At 45.1% G+C, this 23837-nt stretch overlaps 1 protein-coding gene across 2 annotated transcripts in view; it reads left to right on the top strand.

Moving 5' to 3' along the window:
* The first annotated feature begins 205 nt into the window (after nucleotides 1-205).
* Nucleotides 206-23837, top strand: part of TUSC3 (tumor suppressor candidate 3) — a 489870-nt gene continuing 466238 nt past the window's right edge. For both annotated transcript variants that reach the window (XM_069744425.1, XM_069744426.1), the window contains exon 1: nucleotides 206-319. In XM_069744425.1, the coding sequence (XP_069600526.1) occupies nucleotides 209-319 (111 nt within the window). In that variant the 5' untranslated portion in view covers nucleotides 206-208. The remainder of the gene's footprint in view (nucleotides 320-23837) is intronic.

Genomic DNA, 23837 nt, shown 5'->3' with positions numbered 1-23837 from the left:
CAGCACACGGCCTGGAGGATAGACACGTGACCGTCTGCTGCCTGACAGCCCCCTGTGCAGCCCCTCACACACTGCACAGGCTGCAGCTGCTGTAGTCCGGAGCGTCCATAACAGACTACACTACCAGTGATGCTCTGCGTCCTCCGCAGGCGCTGATTGGCCGACAGAGCAGCCAGTGAGAGCGCTGATGACGGCGGAGCAGGTGCTGATGGGGAGGCTGAGCTCCACAGTCATGGCGTCCAGCATGAGAGCAGCTCTCCAGCATCTGCTGCTCCTCGTCCTGTGCCTGCAGATCGGGGGAGGACAGAAGAAGAAGGAGGTATTGTCACTACCGCATGTGCTGAGTGTGGACAGTGCCGCTGACAGTGCCGCTGACAGTGCCGCTTGTGTTACTGGCAGCTTTGTGGCTGGAGAGATTCGGAGTACCAGCAGGGAGACAGGAAGGTGTCACCTGCCACCCACAATGGCGGCTCTCACTGCCTGAGGCTGCGTCTCTCCTCAGTAATCATACCTGTTGTTAGTGTTCCTGCAGATCCTCAGGCTGTGGTGGGCGGGCAGGTGATCGGCGCTCCTACATAGACAGGAGTGGGCTGGATGCGGAGGTGATGGCCCCCAATGTAAATGACCCTTCTCTATAGACCTCTGATGTGCAAGTGAGAAGACATCTAGTGAGGAGCCATATGCAGATCAGGCTGGAGGTGCACCGGGGGCGGTTCTGGTTCTTTACATGGCAGTGACACACCCCCAGTGCACCTCCAGCCTGATTTGGATCTGGCTCTTCACTAGATTTCTCATAACTGTCAAATCGGATCTCTACAAAAAGATCTAATTTTTACTAGGGACAAACTCCTACACTGCCACAGCACTACCTCCGGGTGTAAAGGAGTGCTGCTTACCTGCCCAGCACACCACTACCTCCATGTGTAAAGGAGTGCTGCTTACCTGCCCAGCACAACACTACCTCCGGGTGTAAAGGATTGCTGCTTACCTGCCCAGCACACCACTACCTCCGGGTGTAAAGGAGTGCTGCTTACCTGCCCAGCACAACACTACCTCCGGGTGTAAAGGAGTGCTGCTTACCTGCCCAGCACACCACTACCTCCGGGTGTAAAGGAGTGCTGCTTACCTGCCCAGCACACCACTACCTCCATGTGTAAAGGAGTGCTGCTTACCTGCCCAGCACACCACTACCTCCGGGTGTAAAGGATTGCTGCTTACCTGCTCAGCACACCACTACCTCCGGGTGTTAAGGAGTGCTGCTTACCTGCCCAGCACACCGCTACTACCGGGTGTAAAGGAGTGCTGCTTACCTGCCCAGCACACCACTACCACTGGGTTAAAGGAGTACTGCTTACCTGCCCAGCACACCACTACCTTCACGTGTAAAGGAGTGCTGCTTACCTGCCCAGCACACCACTACCACCGGGTGTAAAGGAGTACTGCTTACCTGCCCAGCACACCACTACCTCCATGTGTAAAGGAGTGCTGCTTACCTGCCCAGCACACCACTACCACCGGGTGTAAAGGAATGCTGCTTACCTGCCCAGCACACCACTACCACTGGGTGTAAAAGAGTGCTGCTTAACTGCCCAGCACACCACTACCACTGGGTGTAATGGAGTGCTGCTTGCCTGCCCAGCACACCACTACCTCCGGGTGTAAAGGATTGCTGCTTACCTGCCCAGCACACCACTACCACCGGGTGTAAAGGAGTGCTGCTTACCTGCCCAGCACAACACTACCTCCGGGTGTAAAGGATTGCTGCTTACCTGCCCAGCACACCACTACCTCCGGGTGTAAAGGATTGCTGCTTACCTGCCCAGCACACCACTACCACCGGGTGTAAAGGAGTGCTGCTTACCTGCCCAGCACACCACTACCACTGGGTGTAAAGGAGTACTGCTTACCTGCCCAGCACACCACTACCTCCATGTGTAAAGGAGTGCTGCTTACCTGCCCAGCACACCACTACCACCGGGTGTAAAGGAATGCTGCTTACCTGCCCAGCACACCACTACCACTGGGTGTAAAAGAGTGCTGCTTAACTGCCCAGCACACCACTACCACTGGGTGTAATGGAGTGCTGCTTGCCTGCCCAGCACACCACTACCTCCTTGTGTAAAGGAGTGCTGCTTACATGCCCATCACACCACTACCTCTGGGTGTAAAGGAGTGCTGCTTTCCTGCCCAGCACACCACTACCTCTGGGTGTAAAGGAGTGCTGCTTTCCTGCCCAGCGCACCACTACCTCCATTTGTAAAGGAGTGCTGCTTACCTGCCCAGCACACCACTACCACTGGGTGTAAAGGAGTGCTGCTTACCTGCCCAGCACACCACTACCTCCATTTGTAAAGGAGTGCTGCTTACCTGCCCAGCACACCACTACCACTAGGTGTAAAGGAGTGCTGCTTACCTGCCCAGCACACCACTACCTCCTTGTGTAAAGGAGTGCTGCTTACCTGCCCAGCACACCAATACCTCTGGGTGTAAAGGAGTGCTGCTTATCTGTCCAGCACACCACTACCTCCGGGTGTAAAGGAGTGCTGCTTACCTGCCCAGCACACCACTACCTCCATGTGTAAAGGAGTGCTGCTTTTCTGCCCAGCACACCACTACCTCCATTTGTAAAGGAGTTCTGCTTACCTGCCAGCACACCACTACCTCTGGGTGTAAAGGAGTGCTGCTTACCTGCCCAGCACACTACAACCTACCTGTGTAAAGGAGTGCTGCTTACCTGCCCAGCACACCACTACCTCCATGTGTAAAGGAGTGCTGCTTACCTGCCCAGCACATCACTGCCACCGGGTGTAAAGTAGTGCTGCTTACCTGCCCAGCACACCCTACCTCTGGGTGTAAAGGAATGCTGCTTTCCTGCCCAGCCCACCACTACCTCAGGGTGTAAAGGAGTGCTGCTTTTCTGCCCAGCACACCACTACCTCCATTTGTAAAGGAGTGCTGCTTACCTGCCAGCACACCACTACCTCTGGGTGTAAAGGAGTGCTGCTTACCTGCCCAGCACACCACTACCTCCGAGTGTAAAGGAGTGCTGCTTACCTGCCCAGCACACCACTACCTCCGGGTGTAAAGGAGTGCTGCTTACCTGCCCAGCACACCACTACCTCCGGGTGTAAAGGAGTGCTGCTTACCTGCCCAGCACACTACAACCTACCTGTGTAAAGGAGTGCTGCTTACCTGCCCAGCACACCACTACCTCCGGGTGTAAAGGAGTGCTGCTTACCTGCTCAGCACACTACAACCTACCTGTGTAAAGGAGTGCTGCTTACCTGCCCAGCACACCACTACCTCCATGTGTACAAATATGCTGACAGGTTCTGTTTACATGATTAATCTTAAGTTTTTAAGTTATTCCCTTTCTATGAGATAGGGGACCCCATCTCAGTTGCTGAAGGTCTGACCACTGAGACGACCTCTGATCCCAAGAACTGTGGCTATGATGAAGCCTCTTGTGAATGGAGCAGCGTCCGATCATGCAGATTGCTTCTCCATTCATTCTTATGCTTATACTGCATCTGTCACCTTTCCGTATCTCCATAGGCTGTTTGACCTCTCGGATATCCACCAGCCATGAGATTGGGGATCCCAAGTTTCCCTTTGTGAGCTGAATGGTAGTGATCATGTGTAGCCACCCTTGTATTCATGTCCATGGATGGTTCATGACTAGCAGTCACATAGAATGTGAATAGAGCCGTGGCCACACGTGCACTGCTGCTCCAGTCACACAGGACTGAATCATCTGCTCTCAAGGGCACAAAATTGGAGGAAAACTCACCAATCCCATGCTTTTCACCTACAGTGGGGAAAAAAGTATTTAGCCACCAATTGTGCAAGTTCTCCCACTTAAAAAGATGAGAGAGGCCTGTAATTGACATCATAGGTAGACTACAACTATGAGAGTCAAAATGAGAAAAGAAATCCAAAAATTCACCTTGTCTGATTTGGCAAAGTTTATTTTGCAAATTATGGTGGAAAATAAGTATTTGGTCATTAACAAAAGTTCATCTCAATATTTTGTTATATATCCTTTGTTGGCAATGACAGAGATCAAACGTTTTCTGTAAGTCTTCACAAGGTTGGCACACACTGTTGGTATGTTGGCCCATTCCTCCATGCAGATCTGCTCTAGAGCAGTGATGTTTTGAGCCTGTCGCTGGGCAACATAGACTTTCAACTCCCTCCAAAGGTTTTCTATGGGGGTTGAGACTGGCTAGGCCACTCCAGGACCTTCATATCCTTCTTACGAAGCCACTCCCATGGTGCCCTGATGGTGTGCTTGGGGTCATTATCATGCTAAAAAATCCATCCACGTTTCATCTTCAATGCCCTTGCTGATTGAAGGAGGTTTGCACTCAAAATCTCACAATACATGGCCCCATTCATTCTTTCATGTGCACGGATCAGTCATCCTGGCCCCTTTGCAGAGAAACAGCCCCAAAGCATGATGTTGCCACACCCATGATTCACAGTAGGTATAATGTTCTTTGGATGCAACTCAGCATTCTGTTTCCTCCAAACACGACGCGTTTTTTAGTTTTTACCAAACAGTTCTACTTTGGTTTCATCAGACCATATGACATTCTCACAATACTCTTCTGGATAATCCAAATGCTCTCTTGCAAACTTCCGACGGGCCCGGACATGTACTGGCTTAAGCAGGGGGACACATCTGGCAGTGCAGGATCTGAGTCCATGGTGGCGTAGTGTGTTACTGATGGTAGCCTTTGTTACGGTGGTCCCAGCTCTATGCAGGTCATTCACTAGGTCCCCCTGTGTGGTTCTGGGATTTTTACTCACTGTTTTTGTGATCATTTTGACCCCACAGGGTGAGATCTTGCATGGAGTCCCAGATCGAGGGAGATTATCAGTGGTCTTGTATGTCTTCCATTTTCTTATTATTGCAGTGTGGGTGAGTCACCCTGCTCAGCCGTGGCAGTTCGCCGGTGCTGACAGGATCCTGATAGCTTCTTTCCACACACTCTTATACTTGGCGGTATTTCTATTTTCGCTCAGTGTTCCAATCTGCATCTGGTTAGGTTGTTTCTGGTGTGAGGACTCCCATTTCAAGATGAATAGGTAATTTGCTAGATCGTCCTCTCATCAGATAGGCTGGAGGGCAGTTGGTGGAATTCACTGGGATGTGATTGTACAGGAGGACAGAGGAGCCTCTTAAAGAAGAAGTTCCAGGTCTGTGAGAGCCAGAAATCTTACATGTTTTTAGGTGACCAAATACTTATTTTCCACAATAATTTTCAAAATAAATCTTGCCAAATCAGACAAGGTGATTTTCTGGATTTGTTTTCTCATTTTGACTCTCATAGTTGTGGTCTACATATGATGTCAATTACAGGCCTCTCTCATCTTATTAAGTGGGAGAACTTGCACAATTGGTGGCTGACTACGGTAAATACTTCTTTTCCTCACTGTAGTTGGAGGGTTATCACATGTAACTTAAATTATCCATAGGGAAACCCCGTGGATACATCACCAGCTGGAATACTCCCCAACACACATCAGAGGCACATTTATGTATGGAAAAAAATATATGTTATAAAAAAAACTGTTTAAATACATGAATCCTAAATATCCTCTAGGCCTCATTTTGCAATACTCTAATATCAAGGTCACCCTCTAAGTGATGATGTCAAATCAATTCTATGCCTTGAATTTTTATGGTATGTGCCCCTCTATTATGACATTGCCTGATATACAAAGATAGAGGGGTGAGCCCCCTATTATAGAGATAATGGTTTTTCTACATGTTGTAAATAGTAGACATTGAAAACCAGATTATCCTCTCAATTTACAGCTTAGAGGGTAAATAAACTTTTGCCAAACTTTACTGACATATTATAACTTCAGGCTTCACATTTTGATTGGTGGGGTATAGGTCGTGAGACCCCTACAGATAGTGGAAACAAATGGGGTAGAAGCACAGAGCTGATCATTGAATGCAAGCAGAACAGTGCATGAGCTTCTAGATTGTGTGTATCAAAGTATATCACTATCTTAATGCTCAGCATCATGGCTATGACTTGTTAAATTTTTTTTTAAATTTGTAGCTACCCTTAAGTGAATAAATTCATATGTTTTGCCCATTTTCTGGCAACTAAAGCTGTTTGTGGTAGGCCATACATTTACAACATTTATGCTACCGACCACTTCTTACAGCAATGTAGTTTTTTATTCTGGTAGTTGATGAGGCCTCTTTCACACTTCTGTCTTTTAGCTCCCGTCGAAATCCGTCGATTTTTGAAAAAACAGGATCCTGCAAATTTTTCTGCAGGATTCTGTATTTTCCCATAGACTTGTATTAGCGACGGATTGTGACGGCTGGCCATCTGTTTCATCCGTCGTGCACTGGATCCGTCGGAAAATTTCTGTCCGTTGGGTGGAGAAAACTTTCAGAGCAACGTTTTTTCTGCACTTCGGAAAATCGCTCAGCGACGGGTACTGCGCTGCCCGTCGTCGGCTATAATGGAAGCCTATGGACGCAGGATCCGTCGCTGACCCTCAAAAACAGGAATCCAGTGACGTATCCCGTTTTTCTATTCTGAGCATGCCTGGAAGGATTTTCTAGTCAGGGGAATCTCTCTCTCTCTCAGGCAGCGCCTAATTCAACGCATCCGTCAAAAAACTGGATGCATTACATCCGTTTTCAACTATTTTTTCGACATCTGTCGCTACGTCGCAGTGACGCATTCTGACTGCTGCCAGCCGACGGGAGTGTGAAAAAAGCCTAAGATGTAAACAGACCAGGATACTATAAAGTAGCAAAGCCAGACCATCTATAAGCAGACAGTAGGTAGGGAACAAACAGAGAGGATGTAAAGAATGAAAAGCTTGTGTGACCAGTGCAGGCATATTGGGTAGACTAATGGTACTAGCGTAGATGCCTTAGGCCAGGTTCACATTGCATTAACAGCAGCCCGTTCAACACATGCGTTAATGGGCTACTGTTAACGCAAGTGCCGATGTGTCATCGCACTAGTGCAGATAGAGCTAGCAGATGCTCTATCTGCGCTAGCAGTGACGGACCCGGAAACGCTGCAGCCCGCGTCCGAGAGTCCGTCACTCAATGACGGCACATCACTAGCACACGTCCGTTGTGGGCGTGCGCTAGTGATGCATCCGACATTGGACTCAATGGCGGCTTCAACCGACTGCGTTACACCACGTTATGCCACGGTGTAACGTAGTCTGTCTTACGGACGCCTGTAACGTAATGTGAACCTGGCCTTAAAGTAATTCTCTCACAGGTATTAGACTTGTGTGAAACAAGTACTCTGTGAGGTGGGGAAGTCAAGTAGTCCGAGGTCAAAAAGCCTGGAGGGTACGTCATAAACAGATAGGTGAGGCAAATGCGTAGTCAGGCCACAGTCTGGGCTCAGAATTCCAAAAATGTAGAGGATCAAGACAAAGGAGCTAGGCAGACTGATGGTCAATGGCAAATCCAAAGATCAAAATACTAGAACTCAAAGCACAGATCAAACACACACTAAACTGAGCAGAACTACATTTGGCAGAGATAAGAGGCAGACAGCCAGCTAAATAGTCTGGGAATCATTCTGAACAGGAGACACCTGTAGGAAACTCAGCACGCCTTGGCCCTGATTGGGTGACTGCACTCTCAGTTCCCACACTGACGGTTCACCATTCCCAAACCTTAGATTGGGCGCCTAAGCTGTCTCTCACTACATTGAGAGGAGCAATTCAGTTATTGCTTTTGAAAGCAGATCACTGCTACTCGGAAAATGCAATTTAGCTAATTACATCTCTCTATAGTTTGATCTGTTGCTGTTTGTATGAGAGGTGACTGAGAGTTTCCCAATTTATCACATGCAATTATTGCTAAGCTGGGTGCTGTCATGGAACAGTGTGACGTGTGGTTTGATTATATCATGTACTACAAAACCAGGAAAAAGTCACATAACCCTTGTGTGCTGCCAAAATGAGTAACAAATCCTGAATTACAAAACCTTGAAATTATGAATTTTTCTTCAGCCAACACGTTGTCATCTAATATCATCTGGTGATGGCGCAGAACTGTTTCTCAACAAAGAATGGTAAGTTGAGGTCACCCTCCTGTGATCCAAGAGCAACAATGTTGTCATGGCTAGACTATGGGGCTTGATTCGGAGATCTCAGGCTGTGGGTTGATGTCCCTTTCTGTTTGACCACAGCCTGTGTTGTCTCTATCCAACTGCTGATAATGCTATTTGCTGTGTTGTTTCTGTGCAGGCGTTTTCACTTCCTTGTTTGGTTTGTCGTATCACATCTTTAGAGGGGATATGTACTCTCTCCTGGCACATGCAGTTTTTGCTAGCTATTTTCCAAGTCAGTTGAATGTTTGAAGTCCCTGCTCCCCAGTGAAGGATTATCTTACTAAAGTTTTTTCTATTGCTTTTCTTGTGGTTTGTTTGCGTATTCCTCTTTTCAACTCTTTTCCAATTTTATTACATTCAGGGTTGGGGTCAGGGGTCAGGCTTTAATTTGATATGTCACAAGACTATGTTGATATTTTGTTTGAGAGTAGTGATGAGCGAGAATACTCGTTATTCGGATTTCCCCGAGCATGCTCAGGTGGTCTCCGAGTATTTTGGCGTGCTCAGAGATTTAGTTTTCGTCGCCGCAGCTGCATGATTTGCGGCTGCTAGACAGGCTGAATACATCTGGGAATTCCCTAACAAGCAGGCAACCCCCACATGTGTTCAGGCTGTCTAGCAGTCGCAAATCATACAGCTGCGGCGAAAACTAAGTCTCCGAGCACGCCAAAATACTTGGAGACCACCTGAGCATGCTTGGGGAAACCCGAGTAATGAGTATACTCGCTCATCCTAATCATATATGTTTAATACTAAATTAAAAGAATCAATATTTTCAACAATATATATTATTGCGTCACTAGACATATACTTTTTCAAGTTTTTAAAAAGAATAGCTCAGTAGTTAAATCATCAAGCTATAAAATATGAACTAGTCTTAACTAATAGCAAGTCTATATACTGACAGTGTAACTTCAGTTTGTCCTTTCTTTTGGGTGAAATGTAATCTTGTCCACAATCTCTTACTAACAATGGCCATTTCCTTTTGTGTCAGATATGTATGGCCTGTTAATAGTGTTTGGCTCCACCTGAGTTCAAGGGAAGGTGCCACCAGTTTTTTTTGTAGTTTTTTTTTTTTGTGTGAAATTAAGCTTAAAATAGTAAATAAAATGTATTAATGCAATGTTTGCACTGTTTGCAAACATTTCTATATGAAAAATATTATATATTTTCTTACAAATATATATTGACCACTAGGGGGAGCATTTTCCGTTTTAGACCTCAAGCAGTTATAGTAAGACTTACCAGCTTTACTGATGGCTGGAAAATTGGGGCAGTAACTGCTGACATCACCATTTCCCTCCCCTTTTGGGTGGTCTAATATCCCTGGGGCAGAATGAAGAGCAGCATCACAGGGCAGAACCATTTTGTGTGTGACTGCCCTGTGATCTGCTATCACCAGCAGTCACTGCATCAGAAACACAGCTGCAGAGTTTACTAAAAAGCAGAACACAGTGGGCTCAGCAGCATGGTGGACTGGAGGAAAAGTGAAGACATGTGGTGTTTATGTATTGAGCAGCATTATCTGAGCAGAGCTGTCTCATCCCTCAGTAAGATAAGAAGGAGGAGATCCAGGTCTGCAGAGAATGGCCAGGCATTGTGGAGAGAGGGGAGAGATACATTGTATGGCAGAGAGAGGCAGGCTGTGAATGCAGCTTACCAGAGATCACAGGGTCTGTGTGTGAGGAGGTGGAGACAGAGCAGGAGAAGCACACAGGGAGGGCAGCCTGTGAGAGCAGAGGATGTGTGCTCAGGACCTGCAGTGCAGTGCCTGGAGTACAGAGGAGCATGGAGAAAAATCACCCGCACTCCCCATCCTCCGGTTCCAGTGAGTGCTTCTCTCCTGCGATAGAAAGTAAGTGGAGCTCGGCAGATAGCACTGGGCTATAATAAAAATGGCGGCCAGTCACACCTACAGCAGTGAATTGTGCAGCCCACAGAGGCGTGCCCAGCTAACTGCTAAAGCAGCTACAATGTTAGAGATGGGGTCAGCGCCGGTCTATTATCTCCTATGCCCATGGGGTGCCGTAAAATGACACTGATGGTGTCGTGAACTGCTGTGAAACCAAGATGTCAGCCCCCAGTGCCTTCTTTAAACTCATATTACACACGTAATCTGTTTCTTATGCATTTAAAACTTGGTTATAGCAGCATGTTATACTACATTACAGTGATTTATTAATGATCTACAAACGCGGTACCTTCCCTTTAATATCTGATTTTTTTTTTTTTACTTTTAAAATGTCTGTTTTTTTGGATACACAATAGACGGTGATGGACCAATATCACAAACAAAAGTCCCTTCTACATCTTCACTGAAAATAATCTTTTGAGATTGCATTAGCCACCGATGTGATAATATTCACAGGTCACATAACCAGTTATGTCATGCATTGTAAATCTGGTGCCCCCTTCAACCACTTCACGGACTTCACTGCCATTGCTGAATGAAAAAATCCTTGTTTTTATTTCTGTTTCACTGCATGGAATTAAAGTGTTGCTGAGTCCATATGATGGGTTATGCTTCCTGCTACTGATGTTTTAACAAAACTCTCTTCTTCTTCATAGTCCTGGTTTGTACAGTCCATGAACTGGATGTTAGGATTTTTTTTTCTCACTCCAGTTGGAAAATTGCATGGGTGTTTAGATTTGGCCTGAATATGGCCTCTGGAGGCTAGCCCGAGCTGCAAGACGTTTCACGGTGCCTCCTAAACCATCACATACACCTTTGCCTTGAGCTGTGGCAGAAGAGTGCCATTCAGCTTCCACTCCAAAATCTTTCTTGTGATGGCATAAATTTATCTTCTGCTTAATAACATCCAGACTTTTTATGATATGAGTACATGATGGAAGTGGCATGAATCTATAAAAACAAGGACATAGGGCCACCAACTATACCTCATACCAGCTTCTGTTTGGTTGACTGGGGCATATTTCACTTTCAATGTTGATGAAACAACCAGAGAGATTGATGGAATAGCATCAATCCCATCTGTTACTTGAAGAAGGCCTAAAATCGGGTTTAAAAAGTGGTCAAGATTAGATGAAAATAGAGCGGGTATGTAATCCTTTTCTATCTAATGTACATTGCTTCCTCATATTGTGTAACAAAGGAACAGTTTGTGTAGGGGTTAGCGCCTTACTGAAAAAGCTGAATAGAAAGTGGTGACATAAATAGATCTCAGTTGCCAGTTTGTGGGGTCCAGCCTAAAAACAGGCTTACGTGTAGCTCAGATATATAGTATGATCTATCCCTGCACATGTTGAGTCAAGATCAACATTCGCTGAAGCAGATGGGGAAGACCCTATAAGAACAAGTTATGCACTCTGGTATTTATTGAATGTCAAAATGGAGGTGCAACCATCGTATCCCCAACAAACAACCAAAAAGAAGTTACCCAATAGATGAGGAGACTGAGCAGTAAGCTGAGGATAACTTTCATTTTTGGGGGGGTAAAGTTATACAGTGACGGCTGCTGTGTGAACTTCCCGGTTTACTGCAACTTCTCGGTCTATGTTCTCCTCCTATATTTTCCCACTGCTAGTGGGTCCCCTTGTACTTCTGTGGTCTGTCTTGTCACCTCACCTCCTCTTGTCTGCCTTTTATAGACATGTAATGGCACTTGGCAGCAGTGTAACCGATCTTAAATTATGGAAGCTAAGACTTGAGTTATGCTCACGCTCCTCTGTTTATTGATTACAAAGTGTAAGGTTCATGAGTTGGAGAGGAAGAGGAATTAGGAGTGAGTAGTAAGCAGCAGTTTAAGAAGACAAAGAGAAACATGATGTTTTCCTAATATGAAAATTCAATGACAGGTATTGTCTGTACTTGCCTATCTTCATGAGTCCTATAGATAATGGAGAGGGGTGGCATGTGGGAAGATATCACTCAATTTGAACTGGTAACCAGCAGTCGGGTCCCCGGTGATTACCAAGTTATCTCATGCCGGATGATAACCTGCTGATTTGGTGCCACAAAGAAGACCCTGCTGGGTTACAGCCCACTTACATACCCAACATGTATTGTGTGTGTGTTATAGCTCAAGTCAAAGGAATGGTAGTTTCTGTTAAGTTACTTTAATAAACGTCTTCATATTTCACTTGTTGCTGCCCTGTTACTATAGCTGCTAATGTCTGATTGATGATGGTATAAGAGCCCGGAGTATTAAATCCATTATGTAAAATTGATGACGTTAGGTAGCCACCACAAGGATGCACATGCCGAGATGAGTTAACTGGTAATTGTCATAAAAAAATGCATAAATCTTTGTTGTGGTGAGTGAGATGATTATCGCTCCAAGTGTTGCAAACAGGGAGAACCCTCTGCCTGAGGAGAAAATTAGGATATCACTCTAGGGTTAAAGAATCTTATCTCTCATAGTCTGGGAGTCCTTCATTTGTATTTTAGCAAATTCTATGCGGGCTTTCATATGTCTTGCACTGAAGAGAGGCTTCTGTTGGGCCACTCTACCATAAAGGCCCGTCTAGTGGAGGGCTGCAGTGATAGTTGACTTTGTGGAACATTCTCCCATGCCCCTACTGCATCACTGGAGTTCAGCAACAGTGATCTTGGGATTCTTCGTTACCTCTCTCACCAAGGCTCTTCTCCCATAATTGCTCAGTTTGGCTGGACCGCCATTGTGGAGGCCATTGTGCTCTTAGGGACCTTGAGAACTGCAGAAATTCTGTTGTGACCTTGGCCAGATCTGTTCCTTGCCACAATTCTGTCTCTGAGCTCCTTACCTTTTTTATCATATACTCTCTTGACATTATCATATGATATGGATCATTATTGCTGTATGGTTAATTGTTATTACTGTGGTTGGTTGGTTTATTGTAATTTCTAGGTGTGTGGTTACATTGCACCTCGTGTGATTTTTTTTTTTTTTTTTTTTTTAATCCTTTTTGCCTATCAGTGTTAATAAAACAGGAAGCATATGCCAAATAATTTAAGACAATATACAAATTCTTTATTAAATACTGAAAAACATGCATAAATTAAAATAATGAATCCGTGGGTATGCTTCCTGTGTATTTGTAGGTTTAATCTTTAATGTGGAAGCGCCACTTATAGCTAGGCCAGCTCTTGTTTGTTTTGCAGTGTTAATAAAAGTATAATTTTTATTGAAGCATTAGGAGTTCACGTCTTATATGTATTGGGCTTTTTCTTCCATTTGACCTAACAAGAGACCAGGCACACAAAGACACATTGAACTGCAACTTCAAGCAACTGTTTTACCTCACTTCAATGCTGGATTCGCAGCCAGACCATTCAGTACATCTATAGAATGTTTGCTATGACTGTGTGCTACAGAGAAGGATCGGGATCCATCTCTCGGTGTACTGTATTTAGGAGACATTATATAATCCGCTAACTCATCACTGGAAATTTAGAGCGAGAGCTTGCAGATTGGAAAATTGGTGAGAAATGCAGGCTGCAAGTCACGGAATAGCCAGAAATGGTGAAAATTCCTCATGTACACGCAAAGGCACATAGGACAACCTATTCGGAAAAGTTACTCAAAACGACAGGTTTTCTTACAATAAGGGTCACTTATGAACATGTCCAGTTGTTACCGTGTGAGGTTGTAGTTTCAGCATAAAGACTCAAAAACAAGATAACTTTTCCTGCTGTAATGCCTTTGATCTGGGAGACTCCCAATGGGCTGGTTAGCTTATTCTGAAAATCTCCACCATACATATAAATATGTTTGTCTTGCAAATAAAGAAGAGTCATAATTTTTGGACTTGTAAGTCTATACTACTACTTGAGCCCAACCAACAATCAGCCATGATTACCTAGGACCTGGAAGCAGCTTAGCATGAGCTATAGTCTTCCATACATACTAAATGACATGTCTGTTAATTAAAAAAAATAGTCTATGGTGGTTGCATCGGCACAGACCATAAATTTCTGCACAACTGGCGCCATCTACAGAATATAGAATAATTAATCTCAATATGAGTTAAGGAAATTAATATTTATGCTTAATTAAATGTCCTGCTCATTTGCTTAAGTATGTATCATCTGAAAGGTAATTACATTACAACCATAAAGAATTGATGAACTCATTTTATAGATGGGTAAATAAATAGATAAACTTGGTTTTCCAAACCGGTGGCTGCACTAAACCATTTTACAGTAATTTCTTCAAAATGTTTGTGTAGAAATCACACTGTACTATTAGAATGTTGAATTTTAAAATGTATATTTTTGCCTTTTTAAGCCATAAAGTTTCACAAACGGGAGAAGTCCCAGGAACCCTCTGTTACATAGGTCTGGACTAACTGATAGTTTTAGATGAGGACAATATATTGCATTTATCCACCCTGCCATCATGAAGATTTTTGTTTTTCCTGGTTCATGTTGTGAGATGAAGGAAAAGCTAAACATGCTGCTCTTGGCACTATGGCTGGCATTATGGATGTCACTGTGGCTGGCACTTTTAGTACTGTAGCTACTAGGGTACGTGCCCATGATCAGAGATAGTGTGATTTTTAAACAAAATCAAAATGTTTTTTTGTGATATGTGGGGCCTAATTTTTCTGTAATATATAATAATTTTAAAGCAGTGGAAAATGTACAATGGAGAAGAAAAAATAAATACGTGATTTATTTTGAGTCCAAAAAGGATGACTATAATACAACTGTAACAAGGATTGTATGGCTTTTCTTTCCTCCATAGTGATATTTTGAAGCACTTTATGGTGTCTGTCTATAATGTCAGATAAAACTTTTTATCCTCAGTGCTGGATATTTTGGAATTCAAAATAATGAAGATGTTCAATTCTTGGACACTAGGACTCAATTTAACCTCTTAGTGACAGAGCCAATTTGGTACTTAATGACCGTGCCAATTTTTGCAATTCTGACCACTGTCACTTTATGAGGTTATAACTCTGGAACGCTTCAACGGATCCCGCTGATTCTGAGATTGTTTTTTCGTAACATATTGTACTTCATGTTAGTGGTAACATTTCTTTGATATTACTTGCGATTATTTATGAAAAAAATGGAAATATGGCAAAAATTTAGCAATTTTCAAACTTTGTATTTTTATGCCCTTAAATCAGAGAGATATGTCATGAAAAATAGTTAATAAATAACATTTCCCACATGTCTACTTTACATCAGCACAATTTTGGAAACAAATTTTTTTTTTGTTAGGGAGTTATAAGGGTTAAAAGTTGACCAGCAATTTCTCATTTTTACAACACCATTTTTTTTTAGGGACCACATCACATTTGAAGTCATTTTGAGGGGTCTATATGATAGAAAATAATGAAGTGTGACACCATTCTAAAAACTACACCCCTCAAGGTTCTCAAAACCACATTCAAGAAGTTTATTAACCCTTTACGTGCTTCACAGGAACTGAAACAATGTGGAAGGAAAAAATGAACATTTAACTTTTTTTTGCAAACATCTTAATTCAGAACCATTTTTTTTATTTTCACAAGTGTAAAAACAGAAATGTAACCATAAATTTTGTTATGCAATTTCTCCTGAATACGCCAATAACCCATATGTGGGGGTAAACCACTGTTAGGGCGCACCGCAGAACTTAGAAGTGAAGGAGCGCCGTTTGACTTTTTCAATGCAGAATTGGCTGGAATTGAGATCGGACGCCATGTCACGTTTAGAGAGCCCCTGATGTGCCTAAACAGTGGAAACTCCCCACAAGTGACACCATTTTGCAAACTAGACCCCTTAAGGAACTTATCTAGATGTGTGGTGAGCACTTTGAACCCCCAAGTGCTTCACAGAAGTTTATAATGTAGAGCCGTGAAAATAAAAAATCGCTTTTGTTTACACAAAAATGATCTTTTCGCCCACAAATTCTTATTTTCACAAGGGTAACAGGAGAAATTAGACCACAAAAGTTGTTGTGCGATTTCTCCTGAATAAGTTGATACCCCATATGTGAGGGTAAACCACTGTTTGGGCGCACCGCAGAGCTTGGAAGTGAAGGAGCGCCGTTTTACTTTTTCAATGTAGAATTGGCTGGAATTGAGATTGGACGCCATGTCGCGTTTGCAGAGCCCCTGATGTGCCTAAACAGTGGAAACCCCCCACACGTGACCCCATTTTGGAAACTAGATCCCTTAAGGAACTTATCTAGATGTGTGGTGAGCACTTTGAACCCCCATGTGCTTCACAGAAGTTTATAATATAGAGCCGTGAAAAAAAAAATTGCATTTTTTCTTCAAAAATGATCTTTTTGCCCACAAATTTCTATTTTCACAAGGGTAACAGGAGAAATTAGACCACTAAAGTTGTTGTGCAATTTCTCCTGAGTACGTCGATACCCAATAAACAGTAGAAATCCCCCACAAGTGACCCCATTTTGGAAACTATACCCCCCAAGGAACTTATCTAGATGTGTGGTGAGAACTTTGAATGCCCAAGTGCTTCACAGAAGTTTAGAATGCAGAGTCGTGAAAATAAAAAATATTTTTTTTTCCACAAAAAAGATATTGTAGCCCCCAAGTTTTTATTTTCACAAGGGTAACAAGAGAAATTGGACCCCAGAAGTTGTTGTCCAATTTATCCCGAGTACGCTGATGCCCCATATGTGGGGGTAACCCACTGTTTGGGCGCACGGCAGAGCTCAGAAGGGAGGGAGCACCATTTGACTTTTTGAGCGCAAAATTGGCTGTCGTGTTTGGAGACCCCCTGATGTACCTAAACAGTGGAAACCCCCCAATTCTAGCTCCAACCCTAACCCCAACACACCCCTAATCCTAATCTCAACCCTAACCTCAAACCTAACCCTAATCCCAATACACCCCTAATCACAACCCTAACCTTAACCCTAATCCCAAACCTAACCCTAATCCCAACCGTAACCCTAATTCCAACCCTAACCCTAATACCAACCCTAATCTAAACCCTAACCCTAATCCCAACTCTAACCCTAACTTTAGCCCCAACCCTAGCCCTAACTTTAGCCCCAACCCTAACCCTAGCCCTAAGGCTACTTTCACACTTGCATCGTTTGGCATCCGTCGCAATCCGTCGTTTTGGACAAGAAACGGATCCTGCAAATGTGCCCGCAGGATGCGTTTTTTGCCCATAGACTTGTATTGCCGACGGATCGTAACGGATGGCCACACGTCGCGTCCGTCGTGCACTGGATCAGTTGTGTTTTGGCGGACCGTCGGCACAAAAAAAGTTCAATGAAACGTTTTTTTGTACGTCGCATCCGCCATTTCTGACCGCGCATGCATGGCCGTAACTCCGCCCCCTCCTCCCCAGGACATAGATTGGGCAGCGGATGCGTTGAAAAACTACAGCCGCTGCCCACGTTGTGCACAATTTTCACAACGTGCGTCGGTATGTCGGGCCGACGCATTGCGACGGCCCCGTACCGACGTAAATGTGAAAGAAGCCTAACCCTAAGTTTAGCCCCAATCCTAACCCTAAATTTAGCCCCAACCCTAACCCTAAATTTAGCCCCAACCCTAGCCCTAGCCCTAACCCTAGCCCTAGCCCTAACCCTAACCCTAGCCCTAACCCTAGCCCTAACCCTAGCCCTAACCCTAGCCCTAGCCCTAACCCTAGCCCTAGCCCTAGCCCTAACCCTAGCCCTAACCCTAGCCCTAACCCTAGCCCTAACCCTAGCCCTAACCCTAACCCTAATTTTAGCCCCAACTGCTGTTCTCCTGCTGGCCAGCAGATGGAGACAGATGGCGGGCGCACTGCGCATGCGCCCGCCATTTTCTTTTGCCGGCGGCCAGGAGGAGCAGCAGGAGGATCCAGGGACACAGGTGAGTATGACAGGGTCCCCGAATCCCCCTATTTCTCTGTCCTCTGATGTGCGATCACATCAGAGGACAGAGAATTACACTTTACTTTTTTTCTTTTTTTTTTTTTTTTTGCGGTCGCCGGTAAACAGTTAATTACCGGCGATCGCAAAACAGGGGTCGGTAAAACCGACCCTGATTATGCTCTTTGGGGTCTCGGCTACCCCCGGCAGCCAAGACCCCAAAGATTCTCCCGGGGCCGGCCGGCGGGCGCACTGCGCATGCGCCCACCATTTTGAAGATGGCGGCGCCCACCGGGAGCCACGAGGAGCACCGGGGGAGATAGGTGAGTATTGGGGGGCTACCTGGGACCCCTTTTCTCTGTACTCCGATGTGCGATCACATCGGAGGACAGAGAAATTAAAAAGAGATCGCATTTTTTTTTTTTTTTGCGATCGCCGGTAAACGGTTAATTACCGGCGATCGCAAAGGCGGGGTGGGTAAAACCCCCCCCGAATCATGTTCTCTGGGGTCTCGGCTACCCCCGGCAGCCGAGACCCCGGAGAAAATCCAACTCTGGGGGGCGCTATTCACTTTTTCCACAGCGCCGTTAATTAACGGCGCTGTGGTTTAAGTACCCTTAGCGGCCGCCGTTAAAAGGCGTATCTGCGGTCACTAAGGGGTTAACACCTGGATTTATGATTCACTACATGAATACAATTCATACCTCCACCAGACGGACTCCAGATAACTAAGAACATCATTCCCACTGCCTCTCCATTTGTAAGAAAATGCCTACCGTATATACTCGAGTATAAGCTGAGAATTTCAGCCCATTTTTTTAGGCTGAAATTGCCCCTCTCGGCTTATACTCGAGTCATTCCCAGGGGTCGGCAAGGGAGGGGGAGCAGCAGCGGTCTAATCATACTCACCTGGTGCGGTCCCAGCACATCCCTGGTTCTCCAGTCGCTGACAGCTTCTTCCTGTAGTGAGCGGTCACATGTGTTGTGAATTCTGTGGCTGAATTCACTCCTGTGGTCACAAGTGGTGCTGCAGCTTCTGAGCTTCCTCCCTCAGGTGTTCTGGTGAGCTCGTTGACTGCTTCATTACTTAACTCCGCCTGATGCTGCTATCCTTGCTCCTTGTCAATGTTTCAGTGTTGGATCTGAGCTTCTCCTGATTGTTCCTGTGACCTGCTCCTCTGTATAGCTAAGTGCTTTTTGCTTTTTTGTTGCTTTTTTTCTGTCCAGCTTGTCTTTTGTTTTGCTGGAAGCTCTGAGACGCAAAGGGTGTACCGCCGTGCCGTTAGTTCGGCACGGTGGGTTTTTTTTTGCCCCCTTTGCGTGGTTTTGCTTTAGGGTTTTTTGTAGACTGCAAAGTTCGCTTTACTGTCCTCGCTCTGTCCTAGAATATCGGGCCCCACTTTGCTGAATCTATTTCATCCCTACGTTTTGTCTTTTCATCTTACTCACAGTCATTATATGTGGGGGGCTGCCTTTTCCTTTGGGGAATTTCTCTGGGGCAAGTCAGGCCTATTTTTCTATCTTCAGGCTAGCTTGTTTCTTAGGCTGTGCCGAGTTGCCTAGGTAGTTGTTAGGCGCAATCCACAGCCGCTTTTAGTTGTGTTTAGGATAGGATCAGGTGTGCAGTCTACAGAGTTTCCACGTCTCAGAGCTCGTTCTTGTATTTTTGGGTATTTGTCAGATCACTGTGTGCGCTCTGATCGCTAAGCTCACTGTGTTTCTGGATTGCCTTCATAACACCTGTCATTAGCAAACATAACAGTACAAGGAGCCAAACTAATGATTCTCAATAGAGGGAAAGAAAAAGTTCTGACATCATTTTTTTTTTTTTTTTTTTCTGCTCTGTGTTCACTTTTTTTTTTCCCCTAGACATTTGGGTGATTCTGGACACAGGTGTGGACATGGATATTCAGGGTCTGTGCTCTTCAATGGATAATCTCGTTATAAATGTACAAAAAATTCAAGATACTATTGATCAGAAATCTATGTTAGAACCAAGAATTCCTATTCCTGATTTGTTTTTTGGAGATAGAACTAAGTTTCTAAGTTTCAAAAATAATTGTAAGCTATTTCTGGCCTTGAAACCTCATTCTTCTGGTAATCCTATTCAACAGGTTTTGATTATTATTTCTTTTTTGCGCGGCGACCCTCAAGACTGGGCATTTTCTCTTGCGCCAGGAGACCCTGCATTGAGTAGTGTCGATGCGTTTTTCCTGGCGCTCGGATTGCTGTACGATGAGCCTAATTCAGTGGATCAGGCTGAGAAAAATTTGCTGGCTTTGTGCCAGGGTCAGGATGATATAGAAGTATATTGTCAGAAATTTAGGAAATGGTCAGTACTCACTCAGTGGAATGAATCTGCGCTGGCAGCTTTGTTCAGAAAGTGTCTCTCTGAGGCTCTTAAGGATGTCATGGTGGGATTTCCTATGCCTGCTGGTTTGAATGAGTCTTTGTCTTTGGCCATTCAGATCGGTCGACGCTTGCGCGAGCGTAAATCTGTGCACCATTTGGCGGTACTGCCTGAGGTTAAACCTGAGCCTATGCAGTGCGATAGGACTATGACTAGAGTTGAACGGCAGGAATACAGACGTCTGAATGGTTTGTGTTTCTACTGTGGTGATTCCACTCATGCTATTTCTGATTGTCCTAAGCGCACTAAGCGGTCCGCTAGGTCTGCCGTCATTGGTACTGTACAGTCCAAATTCCTTCTGTCCATTACCTTGATATGCTCTTTGTCGTCGTTTTCTGTCATGGCGTTTGTGGATTCGGGCGCTGCCCTGAATCTGATGGATTTGGATTATGCTAAACGTTGTGGGTTTTTCTTGGAGCCTTTGCGGTGTCCTATTCCATTGAGAGGAATTGATGCTACACCTTTGGCCAAGAATAAACCTCAATACTGGGCCCAGCTGACCATGTGCATGGCTCCTGCACATCAGGAAGTTATTCGCTTTCTGGTGTTGCATAATCTGCATGATGTGGTCGTGTTGGGGTTGCCATGGCTACAAACCCATAATCCAGTATTGGATTGGAATTCCATGTCGGTATCCAGCTGGGGTTGTCAGGGGGTACATGGTGATGTTCCATTTTTGTCGATTTCGTCATCCACCCCTTCTGAGGTCCCAGAGTTCTTGTCTGATTATCAGGATGTATTTGAAGAGCCCAAGTCCGATGCTCTACCTCCGCATAGGGATTGTGATTGTGCTATCAATTTGATTCCTGGTAGTAAATTCCCTAAAGGTCGATTATTTAATTTATCCATGCCCGAACACGCCGCTATGCGCAGTTATGTGAAGGAATCCCTGAAGAAGGGACATATTCGCCCATCGTCATCACCACTGGGAGCAGGGTTCTTCTTTGTAGCCAAGAAGGATGGTTCGCTGAGACCGTGTATTGATTACCGCCTTCTTAATAAGATCACTGTTAAATTTCAGTATCCCTTGCCATTGTTATCTGACTTGTTTGCTCGGATTAAGGGGGCTAGTTGGTTCACTAAGATAGATCTTCGTGGTGCGTATAATCTGGTGAGAATCAGGCAAGGAGATGAATGGAAAACTGCATTCAATACGCCCGAGGGTCATTTTGAGTATCTAGTGATGCCGTTCGGACTTGCCAATGCTCCATCTGTGTTTCAGTCTTTTATGCATGACATCTTCCGTGAGTATCTGGATAAATTCCTGATTGTTTACTTGGATGACATTTTGATCTTCTCAGATGATTGGGAGTCTCATGTGAAGCAGGTCAGAATGGTTTTTCAGGTCCTGCGTGCTAACTCTTTGTTTGTGAAGGGATCAAAGTGTCTCTTCGGTGTGCAGAAAGTTTCATTTTTGGGGTTCATCTTTACCCCTTCTACTATCGAGATGGATCCAGTTAAGGTCCAAGCCATCCAGGATTGGATTCAGCCGACATCTCTGAAAAGTCTGCAAAAGTTCCTGGGCTTTGCTAATTTTTATCGTTGCTTCATCTGTAATTTTTCTAGCATTGCCAAACCATTGACCGATTTGACCAAGAAGGGTGCTGATTTGGTTAATTGGTCTTCTGCTGCTGTGGAAGCTTTTCAGGAGTTGAAGCGTCGTTTTTGTTCTGCCCCTGTGTTGTGTCAGCCAGATGTTTCTCTTCCGTTCCAGGTCGAGGTTGATGCTTCTGAGATTGGAGCAGGTGCGGTTTTGTCACAGAGAGGTTCTGATTGCTCAGTGATGAAACCATGTGCTTTCTTTTCCAGGAAGTTTTCGCCCGCTGAGCGTAATTATGATGTGGGCAATCGAGAGTTGCTGGCCATGAAGTGGGCATTCGAGGAGTGGCGTCATTGGCTTGAAGGAGCTAAGCATCGCGTGGTGGTATTGACTGATCATAAGAACTTGACTTATCTCGAGTCTGCCAAGCGCTTGAATCCTAGACAGGCCCGTTGGTCGTTATTTTTTGCCCGCTTCGACTTTGTGATTTCGTACCTTCCGGGCTCTAAAAATGTGAAGGCGGATGCTCTGTCTAGGAGTTTTGTGCCCGACTCTCCGGGTTTATCTGAGCCAGCGGGTATCCTCAAGGAAGGAGTCATTGTGTCTGCCATCTCCCCTGATTTGCGGCGGGTGCTGCAAAAATTTCAGGCGAATAAACCTGATCGTTGTCCAGCAGAGAAACTGTTCGTCCCTGATAGGTGGACTAATAAACTTATCTCTGAACTTCATTGTTCGGTGTTGGCTGGTCATCCTGGAATCTTTGGTACCAGAGAGTTAGTGGCTAGATCCTTCTGGTGGCCATCTCTGTCACGGGATGTACGTACTTTTGTGCAGTCCTGTGGAATTTGTGCTAGGGCTAAGCCCTGCTGTTCTCGTGCCAGTGGGTTGCTTTTGCCCTTGCCGGTCCCAAAGAGGCCTTGGACACATATTTCGATGGATTTCATTTCTGACCTTCCCGTTTCTCAAAAGATGTCAGTCATTTGGGTGGTCTGTGATCGCTTTTCTAAAATGGTCCATCTGGTGCCCTTGGCTAAATTGCCTTCCTCCTCTGATTTGGTACCTTTGTTCTTTCAGCATGTGGTTCGGTTGCATGGCATTCCTGAGAATATTGTTTCTGACAGAGGTTCCCAGTTTGTTTCAAGGTTTTGGCGAGCCTTTTGTGGTAGGATGGGCATTGACCTATCCTTTTCCTCGGCTTTCCATCCTCAGACTAATGGCCAGACCGAACGAACCAATCAGACCTTGGAAACATATCTGAGATGTTTTGTTTCTGCAGACCAGGATGATTGGGTGTCCTTTTTGCCGTTGGCTGAGTTCGCCCTTAATAATCGGGCCAGCTCGGCTACCTTGGTTTCTCCATTTTTTTGCAATTCTGGGTTCCATCCTCGTTTCTCTTCAGGACAGGTTGAGTCTTCAGACTGTCCTGGTGTGGATTCTGTGGTGGATAGGTTGCAGCAGATCTGGACTCAGGTAGTGGACAATTTGATCTTGTCCCAGGAGAAAGCTCAACTTTTCGCTAATCGCAGACGCCGTGTGGGTCCCCGACTTCGTGTTGGGGATCTGGTTTGGTTATCTTCTCGTCATATTCCTATGAAGGTTTCCTCTCCTAAATTTAAACCTCGTTTTATTGGTCCGTATAGGATTTCTGAGGTTCTCAATCCTGTGTCTTTTCGTTTGACCCTCCCAGACTCCTTTTCCATACATAATGTATTCCATAGGTCGTTGTTGCGGAGATACGTGGCACCTATGGTTCCATCTGTTGAGCCTCCTGCCCCGGTTTTGGTGGAGGGGGAATTGGAGTATATTGTGGAGAAGATTTTGGATTCTCGTGTTTCTAGACGGAAACTCCAGTATCTGGTTAAATGGAAGGGTTATGCTCAGGAAGATAATTCCTGGGTTTTTGCCTCTGATGTTCATGCTTCCGATCTTGTTCGTGCCTTTCATGCGGCTCATCCTGGTCGGCCTGGGGGCTCTGGTGAGGGTTCGGTGACCCCTCC

This window comes from Ranitomeya imitator, chromosome 1 (genome assembly GCF_032444005.1).
Source record: "Ranitomeya imitator isolate aRanImi1 chromosome 1, aRanImi1.pri, whole genome shotgun sequence".
Lineage (NCBI taxonomy): Eukaryota > Metazoa > Chordata > Amphibia > Anura > Dendrobatidae > Ranitomeya > Ranitomeya imitator.
This window is presented reverse-complemented; position numbering and strand designations above follow the sequence as displayed.